Source organism: Camellia sinensis, chromosome 3 (assembly GCF_055761805.1).
Source record: "Camellia sinensis isolate YWXY chromosome 3, ASM5576180v1, whole genome shotgun sequence".
NCBI classification, from domain to species: Eukaryota; Viridiplantae; Streptophyta; class Magnoliopsida; order Ericales; family Theaceae; genus Camellia; species Camellia sinensis.
The window spans coordinates 42,192,942-42,210,814 of NC_138963.1; the positions used below are offsets into that span (position 1 = coordinate 42,192,942).

Sequence of the window (17,873 nt, forward strand, 5' to 3'; positions counted from 1 at the left end):
AAAATTTTATGATTCGGTTTGGTTCCTAAATTTTCAGTACCGTAGGGATCAGTTTAGTTTTTTATTTATCTTATAGCTGAACTAAGGCCTCGTTTGGGAATAAACTAATTTAGTAATTTTTTGGCTATTTGGCTAAAATATGAGCCAAAAAAAATTAGTATGCTTGGGATAATTTTTTGGCTTTTTATGAAAGGATGTGCAAAAGTAGAGAGAAAAGAAAATCTTTGACTTTTTAGTATGGGTTGTTGGCTTTTTGACTAATTTAGTAATTTTTTGACTTTTTGACTAAAAGGGAGGGTTCCCAAACGAGACCTAAAGCAGCTAAAATTTGATTACTGTACTAGTGTTTTTTATTATATTTTCCTTCTATTATGACAGTCTTCATAGTATTACCAATTCTAGTTGATTTAATTTTAATGTGTGATACCAAACATTGGGTTGGTGACATTCTAAACTGGGTGTGAAATGGATCGGATTGAGTGGTTATAACTCTTTTTCAGTTGATCTAGTCTAAGTATATATAAATTAATTTTAGATTTTTTTAAAAAAAAATTATATCTAATTTTAGTCATTTGGATACAAACTTAATCTTTAACATTATTTATATAAAGTGACCATTCTCAAATTTAAAAAAACGTAATCGTAATCATAATAATAATAATAATCAAATTGATAGATCAACTTTTAATCACAAAGCTAATGTCCCACTTTAGGAATTTTCAATTCATCTTCCAATGAGAGAGAATGGAAAAAGGGAGATGGAGGATTGAAGTAAAGAACCATTGTCCAATTATTTAAGGTAGTGTTTAGTAAAAAGAGAAAACAAAAAAACAGTAAAATGTATGATTTTTTATTCGTGTATTAAAAAAAATTAGAAAAAAATAATGTACGGGGAGCAAATATTTCGGCAAGCCCGTATTCCTTTCTTTCAAGCTCTTGCCTGTCCGATCGATCTGTAAGCACAATGGCGGTGAGCTACCCGGTGGTGTGTGGCCGGAATACCCATCTGACGATCAAGTTAGACACACACACGATAGAGAGAGAGAGAGAGAAAGGATTGAGCGTATAATATAAGTCTCACCAAATGTTCATCTGTCCAGGCATGGGGGGCGCAGACTCGCTTATATACCTTCTGCGCCCCAAATATACTCCCATTAGTCTCTCGACACGTGACGCTGCTATCCCATCTGTCAGCACAAATCTAGCAATCACCACCTAACCAAACTGTTAGGATACCTCGGCGGCGCTCGGCAGACCGGTGGAACCTCCTCGGTTTCTTCTGACCGTGCTGCGCGGCATACCTTAATGAACCATTTGCCGAGCTCCTGTACAACCGAACTCGGCTGCATTCCGGCAAGCCGAGCTCGAGGTAGGTCGAGCCGGTTAGCCGTCGGTCTTCCTGCCGAGCTAATGCATGAACCGTGGAACCCATGGAGACAGGCAGACATCTCGGCCGAACTCCCAGTAGACCGGCTTCCCCACCAACAAGCCAAGTAGCTCGGTTCCACATGCTTTGTGCCTTAATCAAGCAAAACCTTTTCGGACAGGCCCAAGCTACCACGACCCAATTGTGTTCGGCCCACAATTTGTTCTGCCATTACCACGGCCCAATTTAGCTCATAAATCTCCCTCTCAAATAATATAGTGTGAGTCTATATATACTCTTATTAAAACTTTTACTAAATGCATATGTGGTCAAATATGATTGATAGCATTAATATTACAACAATTGATCATATTTAGCGGTATTTGCATTTACTAAAAGTGTTTGTATTTTTTATTCAACAACATATTTGGTATAAATGTATATTTTTAAAGTTCAAAATTTTTTTAAATAAAAACAATTCTCAAACATATTCTTGATCATTTCAAATTTTTTTTTATGTTGACAGTGGAATGGAAATGCCATCTTCATATTCTTCACATACATTGAACAAGTCTCCTCATTTTTGTAAAGATTAAAATCCAATCCAATTCTATTTGTTAAATTAGCCAGCACCTTTCAATATCATTGTGAATCAAAGAAAGTCATATAAACATGTGTCATGTCAACAAATGTTATTCTCATATACATATATCCAATCTTATTAGTAATTAAATAAATAAATGAGTTAATTATAAATATACTTCTTAAGATTTGTTTGAACTACGATTTGTCTTATGTGGTTGTGAAAATTTCATATTACCCTTTAAAATTTGTAATTTCATAACAAATGACCAATTTTGTTTAAAAATTAAATTAATTAATAATTTTTAATGATGTCAAAAATTTATTTCAATTAATAATGTAAGTAATTTTATCATTATATAGGTGAGTTGTTAACAATTTTATTTTTTAGTTAATTTGGTTAAATAAAAAAATTCTAACCAAGGTATTTGTAATTTTTCAAATTACAAAAGACTATCCATATTTTAAGCAAATGTTAAGAGGTGGATTTGTAATTTATCCTAAATAAACACTTGCTAATTGCAATTAATAAATAATTATCTCCAGCATTGAAGGTCAATAATTATATTTTAAAAAATTAAAGGGTGGTTTGTCGTATGGAGTGTTTTGGGAACAAGCTAAAAGAGTTAATTTTTTAACTTTTTAGTTTTTTTTACGCAAAAGAAGTCGAAAAAAGTTAAAAAAAAGCTAACTTTTTTACATAAAAAGTCACAATAAAGTCAAAAAAAATTTAAAAATCAAATTTTTACTAACTTTTCAAAATATCAATATGGGTTTGTTTGGGTAGTGAGTTGACTTTTTAACTTTTTGATTTTTTAGTTATTTTAGCCTAGGGTTAAAAAATCTTGTTTAGAAAAGTTTTTTAACTGTTTGTGAGAGAAAGAATGTAAAATTATGAGTTGAATGTGATATTTTGTCTTATTAAACTAAAAAATTTATTTTATTTTTTGTGACTAAAATAACTCCAAACCCCCTCAACCCATTCTTTCCAAACGAAACCTATATAAAAAAATACTAGCGATCTCAAATATTTTATTAAATATCTCATATAATTATGAGACTCAAATACCATATAAGTTCTATATAGATCCCATATGAGATATTTAATAAAATATTTAAAATTTATGACCTTTATCGTATATATTAAAAAAACAACAATGATTCATCCCACTAAAAATATCACCACTAATAGCACTAATGCATTAAAAAAGTAAAAAAAATAAAAATAAAATATAACTCCAAGACCAAAATATCACATCTTTAATGGCGAGACCCACTGCCACCTAATTAGTGGGAGCACTAATTAATGCTCCCAAGCATTTTTCTTAAAAAAAATTTATGACCTTTATCGTATATATTAAAAAAAAAAAAAAATCATCAAGGGAAAAGAGAAGAAGATGCATGAACAAAGCTGGACACATCATCACCTAAATGGGTCCCACAAAGCTAGACACGTCACTACCTAAGTGGGTCCCGCCAAGCTAAACACACCGAAATGGGTCCCGCGCCCGCCTTCTCAAAATCTGCCCGAACTGCCCACTTTTTTCCACTTCCCTCTGCCTGCCCTCGCTCTCTTTTCCACTTTTTCGGCTTTCCCGAACATACCCCATTATCTGGTCGTACGGTCAGCTGTCTCCCGGTCATAATGGGCAGCTCAAAACCCACTACCCGTATTATCCGGGCAGCTCCGGTATACTTTAATTTTTTAATTTTGAATAAATTACAAATACATCTTGAAATTTGATTAAAATATAAATTATTTTATAATTTTAGAAATTACATTCCATCTTCTGAAGCTTTTATTTCACAACAAATCATTTATTTCATTAATAAATTATGAAGTCAATTAATAATTTTTAATGATGTTATAAATATATTTTAATTAATAATTTAAATAATTTTATTATTATATAAGAGGATAATTATAAATTTTTTTAATTAATTCTGTTAAATAAAAATTTTTAGTAAGAAAATATTTATAATTTTTTAAACTAAAAAAAATAATCTATATAGCAATCCTCCATAATGTATTTATAATTTTTTTTTTGTTTTTTTTAAAATTTTTTAGTCTTCGATTCCATTTAAAAAGGGGGGTGAGAAACCGATAATTCCACTAGTGTATACAATTTCTTTTTTTGAGATATCATAAAAAAAAATTTCAAAATTTGATCAATTTTATTAATATGAAATTTATTTTTAAAATTAAGGAAGTATTTGAGATGATCTAAATAAATATATTTTTTGATTTTTTTTATAAAATATGAGTTAGGTTTGAAGTGATGGGAAAGAAATGTGATGTGACTTAAATAATATAGTGACTTTTTGACTTTTTAACTTTTTTAAATTATGACAAATAATAAAAAAATAAGTATTTTAAACATTTTATATAATAATTAAAACATTATTTTTTGGATCAATTTTAATTATGAAAATAAGTAAATAATTTATATTGAAAATAAATTAAAATATTTAGATCAGATGAGTTTTATTTTAGTTGCCTGAACATTTTTTTTTCAGCATAAAAAAATATATATGTGTATATATATACATATATTTTTTGAGGTTTGAACTAGTCTTCCTCTTCGAGTCTTTTGTTGAGATTTCAGTAATCTTTGAGGCAGCAGACATTTCTGGGGTTGCTTTTGAACCGAGATTATCTGATACAGCTTCTACTGTTTGCTTTGAGCTAAGTTTCTTCAAGTTGTTTTGTGAAGGCCAAGCATGTGATCCGAATCTTTTAGCTTTTTGCCAAGTATCTAATGTGATCTTTGCTTGATTTTCTCAATTGGGTCTGTGCTATTTTGTCTGATTTTTGGTGGGTTTCTGAGGATTTTTATTTTTATTTTGTCTCTGCAAGCGAAAAAGGACTATTTGGGGGATCTTTTGTTTGTTGGGTTGTGCGAGGAGGTGGTTGAAAAGGGCTTTGACGTTATCTGTGAGAAATTTTCTGAAGTGGGTTTGATTTGTTTCATCTGATTTTTGAAGGTCTTTGAGGAAATAGCTCTGAAATTGAAGGGCTTATCAGGAAATTTTGTTTTTGGGGTTTCTGTGAGTTGGGTTGTGGAGGGGGAAAGAGGGAGGAGGGGGGAATTTGGAGACCTTTGATGATATCTGGGTTGGATTATAGGGTTTGTGAAATATGGGATTAGGAAAGGGAGAGTCTTGGGATGTGGGCAAACCAAAGAGTAGGAAGAAGAAAAATGATGCTGTGGAGGAGACTGGGTGTTGGGTTAGGTTGAGGTTTATTGGCAGCTGTATTTCCTCAAGATCTAAAGTGGATAGCTCTATTAGTGGCATCAGTACTCATTGTGGTAATCCTTTATTTCCCTCTGAAAAGTTTTTATGTTGTGCTAAAACTGCACTTTCTTATTGCCATGGATTTTGTGGTCTCAATCAAGTTTAATTTACTTCATTTGCTTTTCTGAAGGAATTATATGTAATTGCTATATGTTCATATTTTATGGATATATGTTGTTTGTTTAGCTCCTGCTGTTTGTTATTAATTTGAGTTAGAAAGCATCAGTAGTAGTATCTTGGTTGTGCAAATATTGCTTCAAGTTTGGTGGAATGTGGTAACAACTTATAGTTGAAAGAAGAAGAAAACAAATAGGAAAAAGAATGCAAGATGAGGAAATACCACTCGACCCATGATTAGGAAGTTTGTTCTATGGCAGTATGGATAATCTAAAGAATTTCACTCATTTATTGAACATTTCTGCAACGAAAACCATATTTCTTCCTATTTTCCCCCTCTGAGGTCACTTATGCAAGTTAAATTGATGATATTAGTAATTCAGTGATATCAGACTCAAAGATTGTGTACTTTGTTATTGTTTGAAAGGATCTGCATAATTTTCCATCCAGTGGTACATGCCATTAGCATATTGTAATTGATACAGATATCATGTTCTTGATATATCAGTAGCAGGTGGTATGTAAAATGCATGTTTCATAGGCTACACATATTTTGGCCTTGGCTCTGTCGTGTTGAAATGTTTTTGTGTGGCCGCACTTAGCATAATCTTTTACGGTGTTTTGTTAACTTCTGGTGTGGCTATGCTGGACGCTACCCTTGTAATACACATCTTGTCCATCAAATTTTTGTTTTTATTTTTATTTATTTTTTTTCCCACTAAACTGGATCTTGTATGTGTATGGAATCATTGCATATGTTTCAACCTATCAGCATAGTGACAGAATGAGTGAGGTTTGAGTTCTGTGTAAGACCAACCAACTAGAGCTTTTGCTGTAATGATGGGTTATACCTTACCTTCTTTAAGTTGCTTCCTTGTTTGTGTCAGCAGAAGGTAAATCTACAAATGATACAAGCAGAGACCCTATTGCACTGGTAGTACCATCAACAACCACAAGTAATGCAGAAAGCAATTCATCCACCTCCAAACTTGAAGAGGAACTCAAAGTTTCTTCTCGGCTTCGAAAATTCACATTTAATGATCTTAAGTTCGCAACGAGAAATTTCAGACCGGAAAGTCTTCTTGGCGAAGGTGGTTTTGGTTGTGTATTCAAGGGGTGGATTGAAGAGAATGGAACTGCACCAGTGAAACCCGGCACAGGACTTACCGTTGCAGTGAAAACCCTCAACCATGATGGACTTCAGGGTCATAAAGAATGGCTGGTTTGATACTTTCCTAATGCATTTCAGTTGTTGATCACTTTCTTCTTCTTCTATTTTGCTTTTTCCTTTGCCATCTTTTAGTTCTTGGCTGTTCTCAAGTGTCATCTCATTGGCCAGGCTGAAGTAAGTTTTCTCAGCGACCTCATTCATCCTAATTTGGTTAAACTGGTTGGTTACTGCATTGAGGATGATCAACGGCTGCTAGTGTATGAGTTCATGCCTCGAGGAAGCTTGGAGAACCACCTTTTTAGGAGTATGTGACTCTGCCTTTCTTTTGATATGATTGCTTCTTGTATTCCCTTCATATTTTGTACCCCAATTTCTTATTAAAGTGGAGTAGAAATTAGTATTATAGTTGTTCAGCATTTTAGGATTTTATTTTTATTTTAATTTTTTTTTTCTATTTAGGTAATGGAAAGCTGATTTTTACTTCTAGGTGGACTTGAAACCTTTTCTTTCAACCACCAGCTTGTAACTTGAGTGGTATCTTCCATAGTTACCAGGAAACTATCTTTGAATGCCGTTGTGGGTATGATACACTCGTAAAAATTAAGGGAAATGTTTCGAATACTTTTGGGAAACGTATCTAATAAGAGTTAAAGACTAAAGGAAAAGAAAAGATGAGAAGATAAAGGAAGAGAAGAGGAGAGAACATAAGGTGAATAGGGTTTTTTTTTTTTTTATAATTGAGTCATCCCAACACCCATTTATTTATACCAAATAATTCCAAAATTACAATAGTACCTTTATCTTTGAAAACAATTATAAAACATAGCAAAATAATTCTCCCCGTCAAGTTAGAGCATAGATATTTCTCATTTCAAACTTGCAAACAAAGGGTGAAAGACCTTACTACTAAGCCCTTTACTAAATACAAAAAAGCCCTTGTGTAACTTTTCCTCAATAAAATTTCTATCAATCTCATATGTTTAGTTTTGTCATGCTGATTTGCATTATGAGTATTGTTGATGGCTGCCTTACTATCACAGATTCACAGTAAATCTCATAGGTCCATCATCAAATATTCCCAAAAGTTCTAAAAATAAGAAGACATATAAACTCACAAATTCCGTGAGACAAGTAACCCTGTACCTGTACTCTACCTCTACATTGGATCTAGCCACCACTACGTGCTTCTGCTTTGCTAAGTAACTAGATTCCCTTATATAAAGGATCAACCTGCATAGTAAATACATCCAACCTTGAATGACAATGGCTGGAGATCAGATTCTTTTTCTTGGTCTTGTTAACTTTACACTTATTTTATTTTATTTATTTTTTTATGAAAAACTTATTTAAACAACTCGAGCCACTTTTAACTTGTTTACCAAACTAGGGTAAAACATGATTGGCAACCATGTTTTTTAGTTGTAATCAACTAAAATTAGAAGTCTGAAAATATTGGAATTTTGAAAACAACATGGTTGCTAAACATGATTAAAAAAAAAAGAGGATATGCTTAGAGATCACATATTCAACAATAAGAAAATCATAAAATGTGCTTAACTTGAGTTAAAAAAATAAGCTAAAACCAACCCCTACAAATTAAATGACTTTTTTACAACATTTATTATGTAAAGAGCCCTTTCTAAGGGGTTGACATGAGATATTTCAGAATATGATCAACAACATCTAGGTGAGTGGTATGAGGACTATATAAACTGATAAACAACTCCTACTGTATATGCTATATTAGGTTGAGCATGGTAGAGATGTATCGATCTCCCTACAAGTCTATGGTATCTCTCTTTATGCACTACGTCACCAATGACATTGCTAAGTGGATGATTAGTTTCGATTGGTGAATTTGTTAGTCTACAAGCTAACATACTTGTTTTCTCAAGAAGATGAAATTGTACTTCCTTTAGGAGATAAAAATGCTCCGATCGAATTTGGAAATTAAAATTATCCTAGAGATGGGATCGATTATCCCCAATTATTCCCTTTTGGTTGTGTTGATTTGGTTGATCAATTCCTTTACAACGAGGATTGTTAGTGTTTTTTTAACCAATTCTTTAGTGATATCAACCCCAGCCAAGAGTTTGCGTCTTGTCCTGACTGAAAGTCTCACTAGTTGTGCCACTAGAAGTAGACTGAGAGGAAGCCTCTGAAGTCTCAGACATGTAAGCATGGGAATGAGCAAAACCACGTTGACTACTACTGCAACCTTGAATGGGGCAACCATTCGGCTTACAGCTCTCTAGGATGGTGGGTCTTTCCGCAATATTCACACTTTTTTCTGTAGGTTAACATTTTTGTTGCTCTCGTCCTATTGAACATACACATAGGCCTGTCTCAAGATGGGAAACCCATAACATGCTTTTCCACCCATTTTTTGGAACTTTGTTGTGTCTATTGTACAATCAGCTTGAAAAATAGTAATAATAGTCAAGTTCCTACCGCAAAGTTATCTGTTCTGCATAATATATTGCAAGGGACCGATATTCCTGGTTTGTCTTACAAACTCTTTTCCTAAACATGGTTGTGACCATGCTAAACAGTTGCTCCAATCCAATTTTTCTGGACTAATCTATAGGGTGATGTTATTCTCAAGAGCTCCAACTTGCTCAACCCACTCAATTCACTACTAATAATTTTATCAGCACCTCTGACATAGCTGCACTTTAGGGTTAGCAGAGTTTATAATCACAAACAAGCCTAAACAAACCTAGTTGAACAAATTTCTGAAAAACATTAAAAAATTGAAGACACTGCCAAACTGTACGAGACCTTGATGTTTCTTTCTCTGGCAGTCCCTAGATGATTCTCTGCAAGTTTTAGTCTGTATGAGGTTTGATTGGATTTGATCATATACTCTGAAACCAAATTAAAGAATGAAGGAACAGAAGAAGAGAAGAGGAGAGAATGCGTCCCAATTGTCCGAATTAGTGCGTTACCAGAAAACGTTGATATCTTTGCGAATTACATTTTAAAATGCATGTTTCAAAACATGGTATACTTTGTTTGAAAATGATAAATTTAGCAATCCAAAGCAATTTTGAAAGTTTTTCCCAATAGATTTCCTTATAGTTTTCTTAGGAGTAAAAGGATCAAGTATAATAATCTAAGGGAGAGTGAAGTTTTTACATGACAAAACGCCAAAAATGGGTCATAATGCTCTTAGAAATGTATTGTGATATGATTAATTTGAAGAAAAAAAAAGCCTACATTTTATTGGATGTCTAATTGTTAAAAAATAAATTACTCCACACTAGAAGTACCTTAAATTTGTGTAAACTATACACGTCTACGTCTATCGTACCATAATTTAGAGCATGTAGCATACTGCATTCCCATTCCCATTCTCATTCCCGTACCTTAATGATCCACCTTCTAGGTAACATATATCCAAATCTATGTTACCAGAAAACGCTAATATCCTAGCGAATTACGTATTGGTATGCACGTTCCGAAACATGGTATATTTTTGTTCCAAAATGGTAAATTTAGTGATCCAAAATGATCTTAAAAGTTTTTTCCAATATATGTTTTAAAATGTTACCTTAGGAATTCAAATATAATGAACTAAAATTTAAGGTGAGTTAAGTTTTGACAAGACAAAATCAAAAAATAGGTCATAATGTTCATAGAAAATATTACATTTTATTGGATATTTAATAGTTAAAAAAAAAATACTCTAGAAGTATTTTAAATTCTTAAGTATAATATATAAAAATCTACCCCTATCGTACCACATTTTAGAGCATGTGATGTACCATGTTCCCGTTCTTATTTTACTTACCGGAACGATCCACATTCCAGATGACATAGGTCCAAATACTTAAGACCTAGGGCCTCATTTTGATGTTTGGTCTAGGAACTCAAAAAACTTTGAGCTGCTACTCCTATCATGTAAGAAACGTGGATTATGTTGTTTTGGAAACAATAACACGGGCCTATGAATTGTGTGATTTTGTTTATGTATTTGTTTAGTCATTGTTGGATCTGTACTGGTATCAACAGTTTGACTTATAGTATCTTTGCTTGATATTCTCTTATAGTTACCATTACGTGCAGGATCCCTACCTCTTCCATGGTCCATCAGGATGAAAGTTGCTCTTGGTGCTGCAAGGGGCCTTGCTTTTCTTCACGAGGAAGCAAAAAGGCCAGTTATATATCGAGATTTTAAAACCTCCAATATCCTAATAGATGCAGTATGTGATAAAATCTCTGGAAAAAGATTAGATTTATTCTCCTGATTTCTTCATTTTCTAATGAAGTGTCATTCCAGGATTACAACGCCAAACTTTCTGATTTTGGACTTGCCAAGGATGGTCCTGAGGGAGATAAGACTCATGTCTCTACTCGTGTGATGGGAACTTATGGCTATGCAGCTCCTGAATATGTGATGACAGGTAAATGAATTTGGTCTATGATAATTGTCTAATATATACACGTTGGGTACAGGTGTGTCTCCTTTGTGTAGGTTTGTTTATTACATACTTGTATTTTAGGAGTAGTTATCTGGTAGGTCTGGACTATCACGTTGTCTTGTGTCTACCCAACAATGAGAGGACATATATCTTATCTAAATAATGGGATTCAAAGTACTAACATGTCCTGTACTTTTAGAAGGGCACACCACGTGGTGTTACAGGTCGGATCTACTAGATAATTTCTCTTATTTTAAATTATGTCTTGTGCTTCTATCTTCATATTTAACGGGATAAGAACGAGGGAAATTTTAAACTGTTGTGTTTCCCAGTTTAAAAATTCATGAATGTCATTAATACATAGCTCATGATTCGAGACACTTCATTCTGATCTTCTCTTATTTTTGTGTCAGGGCATCTTACATCAAGGAGTGACGTTTACAGCTTCGGTGTGGTTCTGCTTGAAATGTTAACTGGCAGAAGATCAATGGACAAAAACCGCCCCAACGGAGAACACAATCTAGTGGAGTGGGCGAGGCCACACCTAGGAGAGAGAAGAAAGTTTTACAGACTGATAGACCCCCGGCTCGAAGGCCACTTCTCGATAAAAGGTGCCCAAAAAGCTGCACAGTTGGCTGCTCGCTGCCTTAGCCGGGACCCAAAAGCCCGACCTCTGATGAGTGAAGTTGTCGAAGCGTTAAAGCCTCTGCCAAACCTCAAGGACATGGCCAGCTCATCATATTACTTCCAGACAATGCAGGCTGACCGTTCAAGTCCCAATGCTAGAAACGGTTTAAGAACGCATGTTGGGTCGTTTTCGAGGAACGGGCAGCAACATCCGAGGAGCCTCTCGATTCCAAACGGTTCTCAAGCTTCGCCGTATAATAAGTTTCCACAAAATTCGCCAAAACCCAATGATAAACCATAGGCTTTTGGGTTGGTTGTATTGTCTGTTTCTTCCCCTCGTCCTTGTTTACTCTCCTCTTTTTGTTTTCTGTTTTTCTTGTTTTTGTTATTTTCAAATATAATTCTAATTTATGGGGGTTGGAAGATTGCATTGTGGTGTTGTGATGTTTGAGAGTTGTTTATGTCCTCTCTCCCCGTGAGGGAAGAGTTAGGGGGGTTGTAGTGTATGGAGCAAAAACAAGGAATGTCAACATGTCTACTTGTTCAGAAATGTTAATGATAATCTCTCTCGAATTGATTTGGTGGTTTAGGACACAGTCACGTGGTGCTTTAGAAATATGTAATTGGTGGAGGAGGTGGACTTCCGGCTTTGTGTTGGATGATTAGGGAATAACAAGAAACATAGTGTATATTGATTGGTGAAGAGCACAAACAAATAGTGTCCTAACAGCACTACGTAATCATCTTTCTCATGCCCCATCTAGCATATTGTTGTAAAAAATCATGGACAATTAGAATTTCTATCCATGCTTTGGATACATATAGTTCATAAATTACATGTATTAATTAAGATCAGATGTTAATGCTAGTTCGTTCAAATTTACAGTTCGTTTCTATCAAATATAATTGGGTAAATTATGAATACATTTCTTAAGGTTTGTTCAAAATACAAATTATCTCTTGTGATTTGAAAAATTACAAATATTTTTTTATCAGAATTTTTTATTTAGTAGAATTAACTTATAATTGCTCTCTTATATAATAATAAAATTATTTAAATTATCGATTGAAATATATTTTTAATTTCATTAAAAATTATTAATTGACTTGATGATTTAATAATAAAATGACGATTTATTATGAAATTAGAAATCTCAAGCAATAGAATGTAATTTTTATAACTATAAGAAGCGATTTATATTTTTATAATTCCATCACAAAGTATTAAAATCTAATAAAATTCAATTGTCGCTTCTTTACAAGCGTGTATTCACAATGCGATCGAGAAACAGTTCTGTGATCTACCCAAGTATCAAACTAGACTATAGTCTTGTGAAGATAGAAGACTTTCTGATCAAACCCACTTTCAATGAGAAGAGTCAATCAAAAAATACCAACGGCTAGTGCATCAAAAAGCCATAATTAGATTTTAAATCCCTAATTCAATACTAATGGACAAATATGATTTCCAATTGAAGAAAATTCATTATAAAATTTACAATTATAACTAAATTAATTTCGTATGTTGTATTTTGAAATATTTTAACTAAAAATACAACAAAGACTTGGTCACAACAATCAAAAATATTAACTGATTTGAAACTACAGTCTTGTTGCCTAAATATATTACAAAATATGTCCCAAGACCACAATTCACCAAAAATAGTAAGACACCTCACATTTTTTTAATTCTTGTGAATGTTGCATATTCCTTTTTTGGTCATCCCTAGACAATTCATACATACTATTTTGTTACTTGTTCTCCAAACCTTCCATAGAAAAACTCTATAAATAACCCCCTTGTTAATTTCTTCATTCATTCCTCAATAAATTGAATCTTGCAACACAAAAATAAAAATAAAAAAAGAATCATATCTATTTTCTTACATTACATTACGACAATAACTCAATGGACAAACAATACTTACTCACTTTTTTCGTCGTCGCTATTGTTCTTCCATCAGTCACTTTAGCTAAAGAGTTCATAGTCGGTGATGAAGCTGGATGGACAACAACGGGCGATTACGAAGGTTGGGTCAAGGGCAAGGAATTTCGGATTGGAGACAAACTCGGTAATATAACTTGATAAATCTTCATGATATGATCAACATGTTTGGTTTAAACACAAAATTTTAGATTACTCAATATATATGTATATATATGTGCAATTGGATCAAATACTCATGTTTTCGAGTTTTTATTTATCAAAGCTGTAATGATAAGTTGATTACATTTTAATTGACATTTTTTTTTTTTTTTTGGTTATACAGTTTTCAAGTACACTATTGGACTTCACAATGTGTATCCTGTGGACGAATATGGTTACAAAAATTGCATTATTCCACAAAATGGAGTACTAGATTCAGGAGAGGATACAATTACTCTTGAAACCCCGGGACCAAAATATTTTGTTTGCGGTGTAGGGTTGCATTGCGAGAAAGGTGGCCAAAAGCTCTCAGTAGACGTGAAACAAGGAGACACACAAGGGCCAACCCACGGGGAAAAGACTTATTCTCAATCCTTTGGTGCAAATGGCTCACCATATACAGCACCTTCTCAATCTCCAACTACAAATGGTTCACCATATGTAGCACCTTCTCAATCTCAAGCTACAAATGGCTCACCATATGCAACACCTTCTCAATTCTCGATTGCCAATGACTCACCAAATGGAGCGCCATCTCAATCTTCAATCTCTAGCGATTCTAGTAATTCATCAAATGGATTAAGAAAGATTGGATGTCAGCAACTATTAGCTATATTGGTGGCAATTGTGGCTCTGATTGTAATTTAATTGAATTTTTTTTTTTTCATCTTTCCTTTGAAAATGTGATCTTATAATTGAAATACTTTTGAATGTTGTCTAGTATTTTGTCACATGATAGCGGATCAAATACTTTGAAAATGATTCTAATAAAGTCCTTTGAATTGTAAATTTAATTCCTGAAGGTATGAGAGTGCTCACACCATAATATGGTGGGTTGCCTCATACTATATCATAACCCAATTGGTGGTAATATAAAACCTTCCCGCAGGAAGAAATATTTGAAACAATTTTATAAAATATTTTTCGGTTCAAATTGGGTCTCCAAATTGGCTCCATCTTGTTCTTCACAGAATTTTAATCACAACGGTGAAATTCGTTGTGAAAAACGGAAAAAATTTGAAACAGAAAATTTGAGTTTCAGTCTATGGTCGCCGACTCTCGTTACCGGAGAAGACAACCTGTGTATTAATATTGTTGCAGATTCTGTTGAAATTCAAAACTGTGGGCCAAAAATAAAACCAATTAAAAGGGGCCAAAAAATTAGACTAACAGCAAGGAAGAGTGTTCCCTTGGGCCTAAAAATTAAAAAGAAAATTTTTGGGCCACTTCAGCCATCAGCCCAAGTTAGTCAGAAGGAGCCTAGCAGCCCACAGCCTCAAGGGTCACCTAGCCTAGCCACGCAGCACAACAGCCCAACGCTGCAGTCCAGCGTGCGCTCAGCCCCGCGCGTCACCCCAACGCTCCGCGCCCCACGCCCGGACCCGCGTCCGTCTGCTTCGCTTGACCCGCGTACTGACCCGCGCCCTGCTCCGCGCGTTGACCAGCGGTTCAAGCTTGTTCAAGCCGGTTCAGCCACAACATGGAATCGACAGATTGGTTCAAGGGATTTTTTGGCTCGTTCTCACTCATTTCAAGGCCGTTTTCAGTCATTCAAAAGCCAAAATTTCTAGAATTCTTCTAAGAATTTTTTCGTGGATCGTTGTACTAAATTTTCTGAAAACAAAATTCAAGGAGGGGGCTATCCAAGGGTGTTACCAAGGAAAACATTCAAAAAACTATTATTTAAAAGGCACCATTGTGTTCCTTGGGCTCGTAACTATTATTACAATACTCATAAGCACAGTTTTGGGTCCACAACTACAAGGCAACAGTACCGTTCCATTTCTTCGCATCATTTTCATCATCGGGGCCGCTTCAGCAACTACAAGGCTTATCTTTATTAAGACATGCTGTTGTCTTTAATCTTGCTTATTTTTATTTTTCATTTAATATTGTAATATTCACATTTGAAAGTTTCATATTCACATTTGAATTTTCATAGTATCACATTTTATTTTTAATATGGCTATTAAAAATACAATGGATTCTTCGAGAATCGAGATGCTTCATGGGAATAATTTCTGAGCATGGAAACGCCACATTTCTTATTTTCTTACACATGAGAAAACATTGCGTACTTTATCCACTTCTAAACCAGATGATGATTCTAATTGGTTTCAAAATAAATGGATAGAAGATGATGTAATGGCTAAGGCAACTATGTTACATAATATGAAAGATAACATTATTCTGCTCTTTGAAGAACATGAAACTGCAAGACAACTAATGGAAGCACTAGAAAGTAAGTATGGAGTTCGATCGGATACTCACATTCAATTGCTCTTGGACAAATATAATAACACTCGTATGAGTGATAATAATAATATTGGTGATCATGTTAATCAAATGGAATTAATTGCTAAAGAATTATCCAACGCTGGTCATTCTTTGTTGGACAAGATGCAAGTAACAACCATACTTAATAGTCTTCCATTGTCTTGGGATCATGTTATCACATCTCTCACTCATAACGGTCGAGAGATTTCAATGGTAACATTGCCTGTACTCTTAGTTTTGGAAGAAGAAAGAATGAAGCGCAGGCGTGAAGAAGGATTGTCTTCTAACTTGTTGATGGCACAATCTTCACCACATCCACAGAATAATACCCACACTCCATTCAATAAGAAAAAGACGACTTTTTTCAAGAAAAAATGGAAGAAGGGGTTTCAGAAAGGATGGAAGAAACCGCAAGAATGGCAAAAACAACAACATCACAAGCATCAAATTGGCCCATGTTACAAGTGCGGTCAAAAAGGTCATATCAAAGCCAATTGTCCTCAGAAGAAACAGACAAAGGAGCATAACCCTGTTGCCATGACAGTTTCTGAAGCAATGGTGCTTGAACCTTTATCAAATTCAGCACCTTCATCAAATTCATGGTGGATTGATTCTGTTGCAACTAGGCATATTGTGCAAAATACAGACATGTTCGTGGAGTTTACTGAAAAGAAGGTTGGTGAACACAGAATCTACATGGGCAACAACTCCTATAGTGATGTTTTGGGTATCGGCAATTGTCAATTCTCTATTAATGGGACTTCTATTGTGCTTCATGATGTGCTTTATGTACCTAACATTCGGCGAAATTTAATTTCCGTTCCGGTGTTAACTCAAAAAGGTTTTAAGGTTAATTTTAGGTTTAACACAGTATTGATTAAGAAAGGGAGTGTATTAGTGAAAGGTATAAGAGTGAATGACATGTATTCTCTTCCTATTGATAATAAAGTATGTATTTCTGATTATTTGCATGTTTCTACTAGTAATAGTTCTTATTTGTCGCATTTAAGGTTAGGTCACATTAATAAAAATAAAATGTCTCGAATGTTTAAAAGTGGCTTATTGCCTAAAGTATGTTCTGATGATTTTGATATATGTGAACCATGTATCAAAGGTAAAATGACTAGCAAGCCATTTTTTAAACATTGGAAATCATCAGAATTACTTGAAATAATTCATTTAGACATTTGTGGGCCTTTAAGAACTAAAACTCATCGAGGCATGGAATACTTTATTACTTTCACTGATGATTATTCCAAATATGGACATATCTACCTTCTTAAACACAAATCAGAGGCAATTGAAAAGTTTAAGGAATATAAATTAGAGGTAGAAAAGCAACTTGGTCGATCCATTAAACACTTGAATAATGATCGAGGTGGCGAATATGAAGCTATGGATTCTTTCTGCAAGGAGAATGACATAAAACATTTGTTTACCATGCCATATACACCACAACAAAATGGGGTTGCAGAAAGACGAAATCGTACTCTCATGGAAATGACAAGGTCTATGATGGCTTATGCTGATCTTCCTATTCATTTTTGGGAGGAAGCCTTGTCCACCGCTGCGTACATCTTAAATAGAGTCGAAACAAAAGCCAAACCTCTAACTCCTTATGAATGCTGGCATGGAACTAAACCTAATGTTCAAAATCTCAAAGTTTGGGGATGTAAGGCATATGTACTTATTCCCAAACCTTTACGGGATAAATTGGGAAGCAAAACTTGGGAATGCAAGTTTATTGGTTATGTTGAAAATGGGAGTGGTTATCATTTTTACCATCCTGAACGTGGATTGATAGAAAGTCGAGATGCTATTTTTCTTGAATCCACTGATCTTGTTACTCCTATTGAACAAATTGAA

The 17,873-nt window shown here is 34.1% G+C and overlaps 2 protein-coding genes across 3 annotated transcripts; both read left to right on the forward strand.

The window, feature by feature from the left end:
• The first annotated feature begins 4,444 nt into the window (after positions 1-4,444).
• Positions 4,445-12,173, forward strand: LOC114322212 (serine/threonine-protein kinase PBL34). Of its 2 annotated transcripts, none has more exons than XM_028269483.2 (6): positions 4,445-5,259; positions 6,253-6,584; positions 6,702-6,837; positions 10,602-10,738; positions 10,816-10,939; positions 11,371-12,173. In XM_028269483.2, the coding sequence occupies exons 1-6, from the start codon at positions 5,088-5,090 to the stop codon at positions 11,883-11,885; spliced, it is 1,416 nt and encodes a 471-aa protein (XP_028125284.1). In that variant the 5' UTR covers positions 4,445-5,087; the 3' UTR covers positions 11,886-12,173. The 2 variants fall into 2 exon arrangements, with proteins under 2 accessions (XP_028125284.1, XP_028125283.1); XM_028269482.2 differs by having other exon boundaries at positions 4,451-5,259; positions 6,250-6,584.
• A 1,186-nt stretch (positions 12,174-13,359) lies between these two features.
• Positions 13,360-14,378, forward strand: LOC114322237 (blue copper protein). Its single transcript, XM_082917977.1, has 2 exons — positions 13,360-13,656; positions 13,855-14,378. The coding sequence occupies exons 1-2, from the start codon at positions 13,494-13,496 to the stop codon at positions 14,376-14,378; spliced, it is 687 nt and encodes a 228-aa protein (XP_082774103.1). The 5' UTR covers positions 13,360-13,493.
• The last annotated feature ends 3,495 nt before the right edge of the window (positions 14,379-17,873 follow it).

What these genes read in the sequence shown, in the direction of transcription:
- LOC114322212 (XM_028269482.2), top strand. Translation starts at nt 5,088, where the DNA reads ATGGGATTAGGAAAGGGAGAGTCTTGGGATGTGGGCAAACCAAAGAGT. An exon ending in TGGCATCAGTACTCATTGTG is followed by an intron (nt 5,260 to 6,249) that starts GTAATCCTTTAT and finishes TGTTTGTGTCAG; the next exon opens with CAGAAGGTAAATCTACAAAT. An exon ending in CCAATATCCTAATAGATGCA is followed by an intron (nt 10,739 to 10,815) that starts GTATGTGATAAA and finishes GTGTCATTCCAG; the next exon opens with GATTACAACGCCAAACTTTC.
- LOC114322237 (XM_082917977.1), top strand. Translation starts at nt 13,494, where the DNA reads ATGGACAAACAATACTTACTCACTTTTTTCGTCGTCGCTATTGTTCTT. An exon ending in TCGGATTGGAGACAAACTCG is followed by an intron (nt 13,657 to 13,854) that starts GTAATATAACTT and finishes TTGGTTATACAG; the next exon opens with TTTTCAAGTACACTATTGGA.